The sequence below is a fragment of the Rhinolophus sinicus genome, chromosome 1 (assembly GCF_057876585.1).
Source record: "Rhinolophus sinicus isolate RSI-liver-muscle chromosome 1, RSI-T2T, whole genome shotgun sequence".
Taxonomy (NCBI): Eukaryota; Metazoa; Chordata; class Mammalia; order Chiroptera; family Rhinolophidae; genus Rhinolophus; species Rhinolophus sinicus.
Window position 1 is genome coordinate 56,095,304 of NC_142501.1, and position 14,639 is coordinate 56,109,942.

Below are 14,639 nucleotides of genomic sequence, written 5' to 3' on the forward strand. Positions count from 1 at the left end.
CGGACAATCAGCTCTAATGCGTCTTTTGGAGCAAAAATTAATATAAGACCCGGTCTTATATTACTATGAGACTGGGTCTTATACAATATATGATATGATATATGATACAATATAATATCGGGTTTTATGTTAATTTTTGCTCCAAAAGGCGCATTAGAGCTTATTGTCTGGCTAGGTCTTATTTTCGGTGAAACGGTATTATACTACATCAGACAGAAACAGAAATTTTCACAATTAGAATTTAGTTGGAAAATAGCAGGCTTAATCAAAAGGCTGAAAATTACATAAATTCTGCCCCCACAATTTGCATCTGTGTGAGTGAACACACAACCAAACCTGCATGCCACCTAGTGATAATGCAGAAATTGCCCAATGCAGTTTCTGGACCATGTAAGTGAAAGCATCCTAACACTCCTCATCTTGTGGCCTTTTCTTTTTTTCTTTTTTTTTTCCTTGTGGCCTTTTAAACACTCATTATCCTTTTGGTAAGCACTGTGGTTTGGAATAATAAAAAAACAAATTCAAGTCAGAAACAGTACTTATAAAAGGGAAAGTAAGGAAAAATGTAAAATCTAGTGCTAACATGAAATGTAGGAATTAGATGCAAATTTCAATTATCCAAGTTACACAGCCTCTACTACCACGTATAACAAAGAAATCTAACAAGTTCCTTAACCAGGATTCCAAACCAAGAAAAAGTTTAAATCAAAATTCCACTGAGGGTGACTGGTTAGCTCACTTGGTTAGAGCGCGGTGCTGATAACACCAAGGTTGCCTGGTTCGATCACCGCATGGACGACTGTGAGCTGCGCCCTCCTTTAAAAAATAAATAAAAAATGAAAAATTCCACTGAGATGTGAGCAAGGATTACTCCTTTTCTAAAAAATGAGATGTTTAATTCATAGCAGTAAGTATTCTGGATGAGGAGGGTGAAAACACATGGCTTAGGGCCGGCCCAGTGGCTCAGGTGGTTGGAGCTCCATGCTCCTAACTCCAAAGGTTTCCGGTTCGATTCCCACATGGGCCAGTGGGCTCTCAACCACAAGGTTGCCAGTTCAATTCCTCGAGTCCCGCAAGGGATGGTGGGCAGCGCCCCCTGCAACTAAGATTGAACACGGCACCTTGAGCTGAGCTGCCACTGAGCTCCCAGATGGCTCAGTTGGTGGGAGCGCATCCTCTCAACCACAACGTTGCCAGTTCGACTCCCGCAAAGGATGGTGGGCTGCGACCCCTGCAACTAGAAAACGGCAATTGGACCTGGAGCTGAGCTGCGCCCTCCACAACTAAGATTGGGGGGACAACGACTTGACTTGGAAAGAGGTCCTGGAAGTACACACTGTTCCCCAATAAAGTCCTGTTCCCCTTCCCCAATAAAATTTTTTAAAAAAACCAAAAAACACATGGCTTAAAGCAGACACTCAAATTTGGACTGTGGTGGAAAGCTAGTTAATATGTGACTGTAAATCACAAGTAGCACATTGGCTGAGTGGGAATAGCAGTCAATACAGCTTCCTTACTTCTGAACAGTACAGTGATTCTTCAAAAATCGGCTTCTAGCTAAGTAATTTACCATCAAAATTTTGATCAAGTGAAATGTTAAGCCTTTTGATTATACTTTTAAGGTAATTAGCTTCCTCAGTGGCACTGCAGCACGAACTCTTTGTTCACAAAGAGTTCGCTCAGAATTCGCTAAATCACAAGCTCAGAATACCTGGAAATAGAGAGGTAGTGAGGGCCACACCATAAACCACTGTCTTTTAGAAACCAAATTGAGGGGAAGTAACTACACCTTCCTCTAAGAGCCATTCCCTCTACCGGATGAAATAACTTGTGCTTTGGCCACTATTATTCTTAATGTTTTTTGTTGAGATTATTTTTCTCTTTTAAACATTATTCAGTGGTCTTGGACCTCAGTGATGGCAGAAAGCCTTACTCAACTCCTATCCCATGGCCACAGGCTTATGGTCTAACAGCAAATGATTCAGAACTGTGTAAAAAAAAAAAAAATGGTTAGGTCATGTTTATGTTTCGTACCTCAAATCTACTTTTTCTTGTGTGTGGGCTAATATAATATAATTTGGCCTAATACCAAAACTTGAGGACGTCTTGAGTTCATTCCAAACCATAATTCCCATTCAATACTGACAGCTGGTGTCAGTTAAAGATCCTTGACAATCAAAATTCTTGGTTGGGGAATACTCAGTCTTCCCTCCCTATCTTCCATACAAATTCAAGTCAAAGGCAAAAACAAACCAACAAATGCACAATTGTAGAGTGAGAACCACTCTCGCTCACCATTTCATTAGGAACATTAAATCGCCACAGGAATCTGTCGCCCCAATGATCTTTTCTGGTTCCAGTCCTCTCTCAAAGCCCCGAGCGATATCATTGCTCTGCTATAAATAGAAGATGAAGAAAGGTTACAGCTTTGAGAACGAATAAAAACCTCCATTTCTCTGCTCAACAAAGCACAACCTAAGCTACTAGCACCTAATACCGTTTTTATCACAAATTCATAAAATTTTTAAAATTTAAGAAACACAATATTGGGTTACCCAGAGACAGTAATGCCAAAAGATATTTTTGCAAGAAGATGCAGCTGCCCTTCCAGTATTCCTTTAAAGGCTTAGGAGTGGCCCCTAACACTCTTTAATAACCCTTAAAATATTTTGGAGTCATCACGAGAACAACTCTCATCCAATCTCCTTAACGATATAAACTGACTACCCCTAAATTGCTTCTGAGATGAAAACAAGTCCGTGTTTACCCGAACTAAACCCTTTTTCATTTTATAAACTTCAAATACACATGACTCACAATCTTAATTTTCTTAGTCTTTTTAGTTTACCTAATACTAACTAGCATTTTTAATACTTCTTTTCAGTCATATGTATTTATGAAAGAGCAGATGTAAGAATGATTCAAGGAAGTACCATAAAATAGCAGATTTCTTTCAGAGCTCACATACTGCAATATCCAAACACTTGGAAAGAGGCCATAGTCTGTGCCTGACGTGGATGAGTCGTTAGCATTAGAGAGAACTGGACAGTGATTCAAAACAAAGAAACTGATCATTCTCTAGGGGATTATTCAAATTTGGTCAGAACACAATCATGCAATCTAGACAAGGGGCACAGGGTCTCATTGAAGTGTGATGGCACCAGTGAGAGCAAAATGGCACAAATTTATAAAAAACAGGTAATTTAAAAAACCTTATTATGGAAGACAATGCAAGCTTAGTAGTGGCAACACAAAAAAAGATTTAAAAACACTGTCCAAATGAACTAATCTCAGATGTCTGATTTTCGTAATAAAATCTCTTTGATCTAACATTCACCTTGCTTTCTTCTGAGAGATACAAACATACAGGGTCCACGTGGTCCCCAAAGATACCAGAACCCACATTGGGAAGGAAATTCCATGCACGGATCAGGGGAGATACTGACTGAAAAACATAGCCTCTTTTGGGGGCGCTTAAAGGGAGGAGGTTCCCAGATGTGCACACAGCTGCTCACAGCTGGAATGCTGGCGCATGTACTGAGTCGTAAATCATAGCTGGCGGCTGAAAACAGTTTGCCACATAGGGAGGGAAGGGAAGAAAAATGTTCAAGCTGCTGAAAAGGATTCGAGGCGAGGAAAATGCTAAAATCATCACACAGGCAGTAATCTTAAATCATGCATAATGCAGACTAACAAATTTCTTCTGCAGTGGTCTAAAGAAAGAAACTCAATCCCCTCCTGTACCTTTAAAACATACAATCACCTATCTTCCCAGCTGCCTACCTGACAGCCACCAGCACTGCTGAGAATGCTGTCAGGGGCCCCAGGTGAACATTACAATGTAAGGGACGTGTGGGAGTTATTTTCAAGGTCGGCAGCATCAGAACCTGTCCTAGGAACAAAACTCTGCATTGGCCAGTGGCTCTAAGCCAGACTGCTCCTTAGGTTGAGGAAATGCACACTATATGTCACAAATAGCTACTCAGAGGTCTTATGCTATGTTGTTTTCCAGCCTCTTTATTTAGCTAGAGAATTAATCAAACGACAAAAGCCAGAATACAAAGGACTAATAAAAAAAGATGATGTATTATAAAATTGTACACCTGAAACTTATATATTAACCAATGTTACCCTAATAAATTTAATTTAAAAAAGAATGAACCAAGTCTTAGCTCCTTAGAGAAGGGCAAGTATTCTCAAATTTTTTATGGGTAGTTTATCATAATGATATACACACCTCACAATAAAATTAATGTGGGACAAAAATAAGGAGACAGACACAAACCCAGAATCCATTCTCACTTGCAGTCTCCAATCTTTCACTCTTATTTCAATCCTTTTTGGAAAGCTGGTCTCCCATTTTCTCTCCTATGGAGACCAGGAATCACTTGGGTAAGTCTTTATAAAATACTGATGCCTAGATCCAAACCACAGAAATTTGAATTTAACTGGTCTGGAGTGCATTTTGGACACTGGAAGTTTTTAAAAGTCCCCCACCCCCGTGATTCTAATGTGCAGCCAGAACTGAGAACTAATGCTCTAGAAAGACTGGTATCCAAGAAGATAGATAGGGATGCTTATGACAGTGATGCTAGATGATTCAGAAGCGGACTTAGGCTTTTATTTTATTAAACTTTAAGGATATGATACAGCCTTCCCACAAAAGGCTTCGCAACCTTGAAATAAATGAAAGAAATGGACGCTGGGTGGGTGGGATGTATGTGTGTACACAGATGGAAAAGATATAGATGAAAAAAGAGAGGCAATCACAGTGTTTATGTTAGTTACTTCAGACCTAAAGATCAGAAGGACTAACGCAACTGAAACAAACCAAAACTTCATAAACAGATTTTCCAAACTGAATACAAAATATCAAAAGGAGGATGAAAATTAATTTATGTGCAGTACACAGAAATAATAATACCAAAAGAGAATACGTCACTGAACTGTATGTACACTTTAAAATAGCTAATTGTATGTTATGTGAATTTCACCTCAATGGAAAAAAAAGAGAATATAAAGATTTGAAAATAAGGGCTGTCTTTGGAACAAAAGATAAAAGGAAGTGAAGTGGTAAACATTTTAAAGCCCTTTTCTAGTCTAAAAAAATTCACCAAAGACCCTTCACGTCTAAGATAGCTTAGCCTTCTTCTATGGAGAAGACAGAGTGACTGAATGTTTTAAAGGGATTTAATTTTGCCACGTTAATACAGTTCAGTGTAGATAGATTACATTTCTCATTCAGCCAGGAGGGGGCACTGTAGTTAATCAACATACCTCCCTGGAAGCTCTTTTGTTCAACAATTTTACCTTGCAGGCCATCCTTAGAACAGAAATAAACAAAATAAGGCTTTTTGGGGGGAGGGAAGGTGTGTGGGAAAAGAATAGTTTGTGGGGAAAAGGGGAAAGGAAGCTTACCTCTCTCTTTTTTTTGGATTTGATATCATCAGCACTGTTTGAGAAACTGGATTTCCTCTTGTTACTTTCTGACTTCTCTCTGGGTTTGTTATTTTCACCCTCCTTCATCTTCTTATACTTTTTCATGAACTCAGAAATTAGCTCAGGGCAATCCAAATTTTTCTCAGGTTCCCAAGTATTGTGCTCCCTGGGCAAGAGAATGGAGAAAAAAGGAAAAGAATGAGGTGGGGAGGGAAATTCAATGCCTTAAAGAGGACAAGTAGGCAAAAAGGAAAAAAAACCCTTCACTTAAAGGAGATAAATTTGACCCTAGGAATCTATCCAAAAGAAATGAAAAAATATACAGACAAAAAAGTTGGCAATCATTCATACCAGCATTTTAATAACCAAAAGACAGAAAACAATTCAAATGTCCGTGAACTAGTGAGGGAATAAACAAAATGTGGTACATCCACACAATGGACTAGTATTTAGCAACAAAAAGGAACACAATACTAACTAATACACACTACAACATGGAAGAGCCACAAAAACATTATGCCAACTAAAGAAACCAGATGCAAAAAACTATGTATCGTCTGATTCCATTTGCAGGAAATGTCTAGGAAAGACAAATTTAGAGACAGAAAGCAGATCAGTAGTTCCCTGGGGCTGGTCTGGGTCTTGGGATAACCACATAAGGGGCTCAAGGGAATTTAAGGAGGTTACGGAAATGTTCTAAAACTGAAGTCTAGCGACAGTTGCTCAACTATAAATTTACTAACAAAAATCACTGAATTGTACACTTCCAATGAATGATTCTTATGGATTGTAAATTATACCTTAATAAAGTTATTAAAAACTCAAATAAGAATTCTGCTTTACAAGTGGCAAAATGTGATTTCAAACATATAATCATCTATGCAAATTGGGAGGATAATCTAATAAATCATGCACCAATTTATACTGTCTTACATATGTTACTTATACTTTGAAGAAATGTCAACAAATTATTGGAGGATTGGAAATAGTTATTTAGAAAAAAGGCAGTAAGGGCTTAAATCATTAGAATATAGACAGACCCTAAGAAGAAGACTCAGAAGTGGGATTAGGAGCACAGTAATTCAATGGTCTGGATTCAAGTCCGCTGTCACTAGGTCGTCAAAATATATTGTTATACTAATAAGCAAAAACAAAAACAGCAACAAAAAAACCCTAAACTAAATAATTGGGTTTAATTAAACTTGGAGCAAGGGAGTCCTATTATGAGGAAAACAAATAGCTGGTATTCATAAAGGTGTTCTCTGTACTTGGGGCATGGGTTGCAGAAAACCAAACCCCCAACTCCATAAGCTTATGAAATCAAAGGAAGAAGTACCTACATGGGAGAAACTAAACCAGAATCCTCTTCACTTCCTAGCCAGTGGCAGAGGTTTTTCTGGTTATGTAGTGAACACTCGTTTATATTAAGCTACATCTGTAAATATCTCATAAAAGTAGTTTCTACAGTACGTTCATTGACTTGGGGCAAAAAAAAAAAAATTTAATTTATGCACTATCCATTTTAGATCTTTTATTGTTTTTGTTTTTAAAATAATGTATCTTTACCCTTCCACCGTGTGAGGTTGTAGCAAAAAGACAGCCACCTACGAACCAGGAAGTGGACCCTAACCACACACAGAATCTGTCAGCACCTCGATCTTGGACTTTTCAGCTTTCAGAATTGTAAGAAATAAAGTTCTGTTGTTTATTTTTTCAAAGAGGTATCTTTAGAAAGGAATTGTTTGAATACATGCCATAACTTGACTTAAATAAGCAGAAGAAGGATAAAAAAAATCTGAGATATTTACTCTAGACTGAAACAACTTCCTACAAAAGGAGCTTAAGACAAAATTTATTTCTAAATATTTGATCTAAAACTGGGAAAGCTTCGGGGCGGCTGGATGGCTCAGTTGGTTAGAGCACGACCTCTCAACAACAAGGCTGCCTGTTCAATTCCCACATGGGATGGTGGGGTGCGCCCCCTGCAACTAAGATTGAAAATGGCAAGTGGACTTGGAGCTGAGCTGCGCCCTCCACAACTAGATTGAAGGACAACGACTTGGAGTTGATGGGCCCTGGGCCCTGGAAAAACACACTGTTCCCCAATAAAATTTAAAAAATAAATAAATAAAACTGGGAAAGCTTCTTCACAGCTCTACTTTTATCAAAAACAAACAAACAAACCCTCATATAGTAATCTTTCTCCCAAATCCACAGACCATATAGTTTACTATTCCAGAAGAGATTAAGGTACCAAAATCAAGAGGCATGCCAACACTGTCACATAAGCAACTACATATGATGGGGCGGGGGGGGGGGGGGGGGGTAGGACAGTCTCTGTTTATAGCAAGGAAAGCCAGTCCTATAATGGAATCATCCCTTTTCCTATCAATTCGCTATTGCTGTTTCTACATTAACAATTTGCACCCAAAAAAACAGTATTTCTGACAAAGGACAAATGCTTAATCTGTCTACCCCAGCTTTGTTCTTCCCTCTTTTGTCTATGTAAGGTACCACTATAGATGTAGTTTCAAGTAGTACTTCCAAAACACCCAAGAACTTCCAGTGATGATTCAATGGACCCAATAAATACCTTTAAAATCTTGAGGTGTTATTTGAATTCCTACTTTACAGTGCTCTAGGTCTCTCAAACTCATAGCTGTCATGTCTAAGAGCATAGCAAAACACCACTCCTCTTTAGAAATACGGAGGGCGTATTCTGATTGCTGTTTCCCACCTTTGGTGCTGAGTGCTAGGGATACTAAGCATCCAGCAGTGTACACACCTAAATCGCTAACAGTGCTCCCCATGAGAAACTGATTCATGTAATGAAATGACCGTAAGTATGTTCTGAAGACTCCTGATTCATACCTTTGTCTAAAGGTACTGTCAAAACATTGAGTCTTTTATTGCAGTATATTCAAGTCCTCCCCTTTAAAGCTGTGATGTTCAATATGGTAGCTATGAGGCACATGGCTACTGAGTACATGAAATGTGACTAGTTTGAACTGAGATGTGCTATAAAACGTAAAATATGTATCAGATTTTGAAGACTTTGCATGAAAAAATAATGTAAGACACCTCAACAATTTTCAAGTAATGTTGAAATAGCATTTTGGTATATCGTGTTAAGTATATTTTCAAAATTAATTTCACTTTTAATGTGGCCACCAAAAAATTTATAATTACACGTGGCTTGCATTATATTTCTACTAGACAGCACCACTCTAAGGAGGCTAAAGCAGTTCCTATCAGTTCATTGGGGTTCTGAGAAATCCATTCTTTATCAGGCACCCTGAGAAGATAATTAACCAGCAATTGAGGCAAAATGGCTAATGATTACACAGCTTCACGTATTTCACTTTTCAAGCTATTTCTTCTATGCTTCAATATGTGGCTAGTTCTATTTATTCCAAAGGAATGAACAATCTACTTTAGTACTTCAGCCTAAAGCCAGTTACTGCCTAACACATTGTAGTCAACACTTCAGTATCATTCTTAAATCTCATTGGCTTAAAAAGAGAGTTTTTAAGGTCTTTGGGGGGAAAAAAAAAGACAGATAAAGGAATAGATGGATGGGTAGGTTATATTAAAATATTGATGTAGAAAATAAGTGGTATGTATCTGAGTGTTCACTCAATTTCTTTTGCCTCAGCTATATATTTGAATCTTTCAAAAATAAAAATGGGGGTCGGGGTGAGGGGGACTATGGTCTCAGATCTAAGACTCTCATGAAGATAAGTGCTTCCTCCTAGGACAGTTCTGAGATCCAAGGATCATCCTGGAAAGGTATGTATGGGCTACGAGATCAATGACTTCTTCAATGTATTTATTTTAGCTTAGTTATATCCAAAAGAATAGTAACAATACAGTTAATACATTTACACTGAGCTTATATGTCAGGCTCTGTATATCTACCCAACATCTCTATGACAAGTGTTATTTCTTATTCGTATTTTATTGAGGAGGAAAAAAGATTAAGGAACTTAACCAAGGTCACCCAGCTCACATAAGTGGTGGTCTAAGAATCTGGCTCCCAAGTCTGTGCTAACCAATTCATTATACTGCCTCGCAAAAGCATTCTCATTAGAACACTAGCTCTAAGAAGGGGGAGACTTTGTTGTTTATTGCTGAGTCTTCTGACCCTTAGGAAAGGAGTGCAGGCAGGGAAAGAAAAAGCAAAGATGGTGGTGGTTCATGGGGAAATAAACCAAAGATGTCTACCTCTGCAGAGTCCTAAAGCCTAAGAGAAGGCACTTACTCAGAAAAGCCTTTCCACTTCAGTAGATATTCCACTTGCCCCTTAACCACACGCCTATCTAGCACCTTCTCCACGACGTACTCCTCCTCATCCTCTGAAGAACTGTCAGCTGTCCGCTTGGTTTTCTTTCCCATGTCGCACGCTGTTCCACCTGAAGGACTAAGGCCACTGGGATCCTGCAAATGGGAAGGACAAAATGGTTAGAATCCATGTGAGGGTTCTTGATGAGCTGCAGAGGGCATAACATAAAGTTGCCATGTACCCTTCTCTTGGGTCTTAAAACATTCTACAGAAGAATCCTAAGAATGTAATTTAAAAAAAGGGTCAATCCCTTCAGTTAACAAGACCAAAATTAAATGGCACAATTGTTAACTCCTCTAACTTCAGATTCCAAAAGCTAAGTAGTGTGGTATGTTACTCCTGGCTACTTCTGCAATTGTTTACAAGCCAGAAACTCAAAGAAAAATGTGGAAAACCTGCAGTTTAAAGAACTGTGATAGAAGTAAAAACCTTTCCCTTCAAGGTGAATAAGGTTCTTTATAAAAATGAAAAAAGAAAATCCACCACAATGTAACTTTCTTCTGCTGTGTGCATCTTGACTAGTCAGTCTCTTAGCAGCACAAAAAAGGCATGCTCAGGCATCTTTCACCACATTTTCAGTGACTCGGTACATTTCCCTTAAACAACTTGAGCTTGTCTCTTCAGAGCATCCATCAGCTCACAAAGGAAGGCTGACATCTCCAACAAACTAAGCCTCCTTTTACATTTGGGGATGGGAGGGAGGCGGGGAGAATAAATTTTTTTCGTCCTAAAAATCAAAATTAGTCATTGGATTGTTTGGTAATTCTCAAGGCTCAACTAACCCAAATAGTTAAGGAGGTACCCTCTCCTCTTAACTGGAGTTGACTTTGGGCCAAAGGAAGAGGAGGAGGAAAAAGAAGTCTGGCCCCAGACTCACATCAACATGAAGCCTCAAAACACAGAGGAGCCATTCATAGGCCCAAGGAAAACTGAAGCAAGGCAGCACAAATGGAAATTGAGTTAAGCTCAGAAATATGCACAACCAGGGGGTACTCAAAGAGAATCTAGGTTTTTTCAATTCCCACGTTGTCACCATAATCATTTTTAAGAATTCTTCCTTAACCATGCTAAATGGTGCCTGCAGTCTGGATTACAGAGTAGCAGGAATTGTTTTTCTTAGCTAAACTCTGTATTTGTTTTGCTGTAATCTTTGAAGATTTGTCAGCACTCTCTATAAAAATATTTCCATCTTGACCAGAAAACCACTCCCAGGATTAAGGAAGGCCACTACTAATCTCTGAATTTTGTTCAAGTCAAGTAGCATAAAAAGTTGCATTTACCATTTACTTCAAATTAGCAAAATTTAAGGAATTATCCCAAGTATATAGTTGGAAACCATATCTCCAGAACTTACTAGCAATAGGTTTGCACATCAAAAAAACCGCCTGTATCCATTACTGCCCTGTAATAAAACTAAGTTTTCATTAAAATACTTTTTTCAGAAGAGGAGGTGGGCAGGAGAATGTAGATAAGGGGTTTCAAAATAATTTTTCCATGAATTTAGAAGAGTCCTAAGCTTCAAGAAAAAAATATCTGATTTGATTTATTTAAAATAAAAAACAGCCTCCGACCTCACCGGAGACAGGAAATGTCATATTCCAGGGAGAGTATCCCACCCCACCCCCACTCACCTTGGAATTTCCGGGAGCTGAGCAGTTTAGGTCACAGCGCTGGGGTTAAAACCAGCCCTGGGTTAGATGCATGCAGTTAAACATTGTGACTATGGCCTCCCCTGCCTCAACGAGGAAAAAACAAGGATTTACATATGTATTCTTCAGTTTGAGGGAGAAAAGAGGAAAATCTCCCTTTATACCTTCATGCAGAAGAAGCGTCCCAAAGGGAGAAGATGAATGGGGGCTCCCTCCCTTACCTACCGGATCGCCCCAGTTCTTTCTTTCCCTCTGGGCTAACAGGAGGGGCCTCCCCTCCCAGGTCTGGGGCTTGGCGGGCTGGCAGCTCCCCCGCCCCCACCCAGCTGCCTGGGCGCCACTGCGCAGCTGTCCCAGTCCGTTGCCATGGCAACTGGCAGCCGTACTAGACTAAGGGGGAGAGGCAAACTGAAAAGTTAAAAGCCTTAACTTTCCTTTTCAGTGAAGACTGGGTGGAGAAGTTGGAAGGTACCTCCCTTGGCCTCAAGGCTAAGACATTCAGAGCTCAAGGGAGTAACTTCTTGGGTTTTAAATCCAAAACTTGTGCTTATTCCTTCCTCTAAGAGCACTGGGAACTAATCAATAGCATTTTAAGATCATCTAACAGGATTATAGCTCAACTGGAAGGGGGAGGGGAAAGGCTAGGTCCTTCTACAACAGAATCAGTGCAAACCACCCACCCCAATCCAGCCCACCAGAAGCACTTTAGACAAGGCCTCTTCTACCATCTGTCACTGAACAGTTAATTAAAATTGCTTTGGGGGGAAGATAACAGGAAAGGGGGAAGGGAACTATTTCAAAGATACTACACAACTTTCCTTCTTTGGGAGATTACTAGATACAGAAACAGAACCCAGAGCTTTGAAGCACTACCAAAGAAACTTTCAACTGAAATTATAGGTAGACCAAAAAAAATTTAATCTTGAAGTAGTTTTTAAAAAGGAAGGGGAGAGCAGCCCAGCCACAACCATTACTGTTAAATTAAAACCACTTCTCATTAGTTGTTCTTCTTATGAAACAAAATTTTAAATTACTACCCATCCAAAACAATACACAATGAAAAATTCCATACTTCAGTAATACCTAATATTTAAGAAAAGGAGGACTGAGATAAAGAAAAGAGATACTTAGAGGTTTGCAGTTCCACAAATTTTCATTTCTCCTGGCCCTAAAGAACATTTTAGAGAGCTCTGCTTTACAGATACGTGTCTTCAGACCTAGAGGTGGCTGTCAAAGAAGTATGAAAAAGGGACAATCAAAAGCAACCCAATTGGGAAAAAAGCAGAGAATGGTGATTATTTTGGTTATTGAACAGAAATTACAGGGTATGAGAGCAAAGCAGACAGTTTTCATCTACAGAGGATTTCCTCAACTTTGAATGGACCCATCCGGAAATCTGAATAAAAGCTGCCTTTTCCTAACTTTAACTTTTCATAGTTAAGGGATGACAAGGGAAAAAAAATCTGAGATGCTCTAAATTAAAAATACAGCAGCCAGAGTAAAAGACAGAACAGTTAGCCTGTCAATAGCTGTGGACCAGCCCTGAAAAAGACTGCTCACATTTCCTGTATATCAGTTGGAACTGAGGATTAATTTCCAGGTGGCTATTTCTGAGATGATCCAAAAGAGAACAGCCAGCCACCACAGGACCTCAGGAGCCTTCACTTTCTAATTTATACATGAACTTTTCCATCCTGCTGCCCACAACTAATCCAGAAGAGCCGGACCCTTCTTCCTTGTGGACTCTACTGCACCTATTCCAGAACTAGCCCCGGTTCACCTTCTCCCAGGCCCTTTGTCTATGTAAATCCTTTCAGAAGGGTTTACATCTTTCTCCTCCTATCTGATGTATAAAAACACTTGCAAAACTCGAGGACAACAGACATGTTCTCTTTCCTACCTAGCCATAGTGCTGGTGGTTTAGACTCCATGCCCCTACATCAGTGGTTTTTTGGGGGTTTTTTTGCTAGCAATGGCCTAATAAATCCTTTCTTTTAAAGACTTTCAGCCGTGGAAGTTAAAATTTTTTGTTTAACAGGGATATGAAAACAATGCCAAAGGAATTAGATCAGGGTTCTGATTCTGTGATTAACTTGCCATGTGTGATCTTGAGTAAATAAATTTTAGATCTAACTCCAGAATCACTAAAATGGGCCAAATAAATCCCCACTGCCTACCTCCTAGGGAAACAGTGAGTTTATGTCGAAACCAAAGAGCTGTTTCAGACCCCTAAAGAGAAGCTTTTGTAAAAATATTATAGGGCCGGACACAACAGCAGGAAATATGTGACCTTCCAAATTCCTAAGCCGTTAAACCATATCACATGCAGTAACTCCTGCAGCTCAACATGTTAGTAGACAGCAAGAAAGGAGGAACAGTGTCTTTGTTAATTAGGCAACGGTAAACTAATAAACCTTCAGAGAACAGGCAGGTACATTCTCTCAAGAGTAAAATACTTATTCTTGCACCTTAAAACTCAGGAAAGCATTGGAGATGGCAGAATGAAAAGACTAACAGTAATTCTATGAAGGGATAAAGGACAGGAAAGAATGAAAGCAACCCTAACCTTTCAGAAAAAAAAGTGAATTCAAGGAAGAAATGGACAAATGTATTCTGGAGTCCCTCTCCCTCCCTAAAACATCAGGGAATAGTCAGATCAATTCCCTCCTTTCCACTCTTAAGAACTGCCTAAAGGGCACCTGGCTGAGATCCCTTATTCTTTGGGAAATGGGTTTTGTAACAGCTGACAAATCAAATTGGGCCTGATGCCAGGAGTCAGAGTCCAACCATAATATTCTGTAAAGAATGGCATGCAATTGTCTTGTAAATCTCCTGGACAGTCACAGATCAGAAGCTGGCAAGGATGACGACATAGTTCTGATGGAATGTGTCTTATCTTAACCTTGAAGTTACAGATCTGCTCAGGAGCAGCAGTAAGAAATGAGAAATGCACTCAGACAACGGAGGGGACATAATTCTCTTTTAGACAGCGCGACCCAGTGTATTAGGGTCAAATGAAACACAAAGCCAGATGGACAATTTAAGGGCTAGAGCCTGGACCAGATAAAACATCAAGACTGGTGGTTCACGCTGAGCTTGGGAGAAGGGAGCATTCCAGTATGAGAAATGAGACATGGCAGGCAGGATGATGGAGTGATTAAAGTAGAATCCCGATACCAAGCCGGAGGAAAACAAGATGAGCCTCGGAG

General features: G+C 39.4%; 1 protein-coding gene across 4 annotated transcripts in view; it reads right to left on the reverse strand.

Moving 5' to 3' along the window:
• Positions 1-14,639, reverse strand: part of CBX5 (chromobox 5) — a 34,456-nt gene that overhangs the window by 9,238 nt on the left and 10,579 nt on the right. For 2 of the 4 annotated variants that reach the window (XM_019724405.3, XM_074325602.2), the window contains 3 exons: positions 9,701-9,876; positions 5,419-5,605; positions 2,296-2,396 (listed from right to left, as the gene is read on the reverse strand). In XM_019724405.3, the coding sequence (XP_019579964.1) occupies positions 2,296-2,396; positions 5,419-5,605; positions 9,701-9,834 (422 nt within the window). In that variant the 5' untranslated portion in view covers positions 9,835-9,876. The other 2 variants (XM_019724407.3, XM_019724406.3) reach the window with 2 other exon arrangements.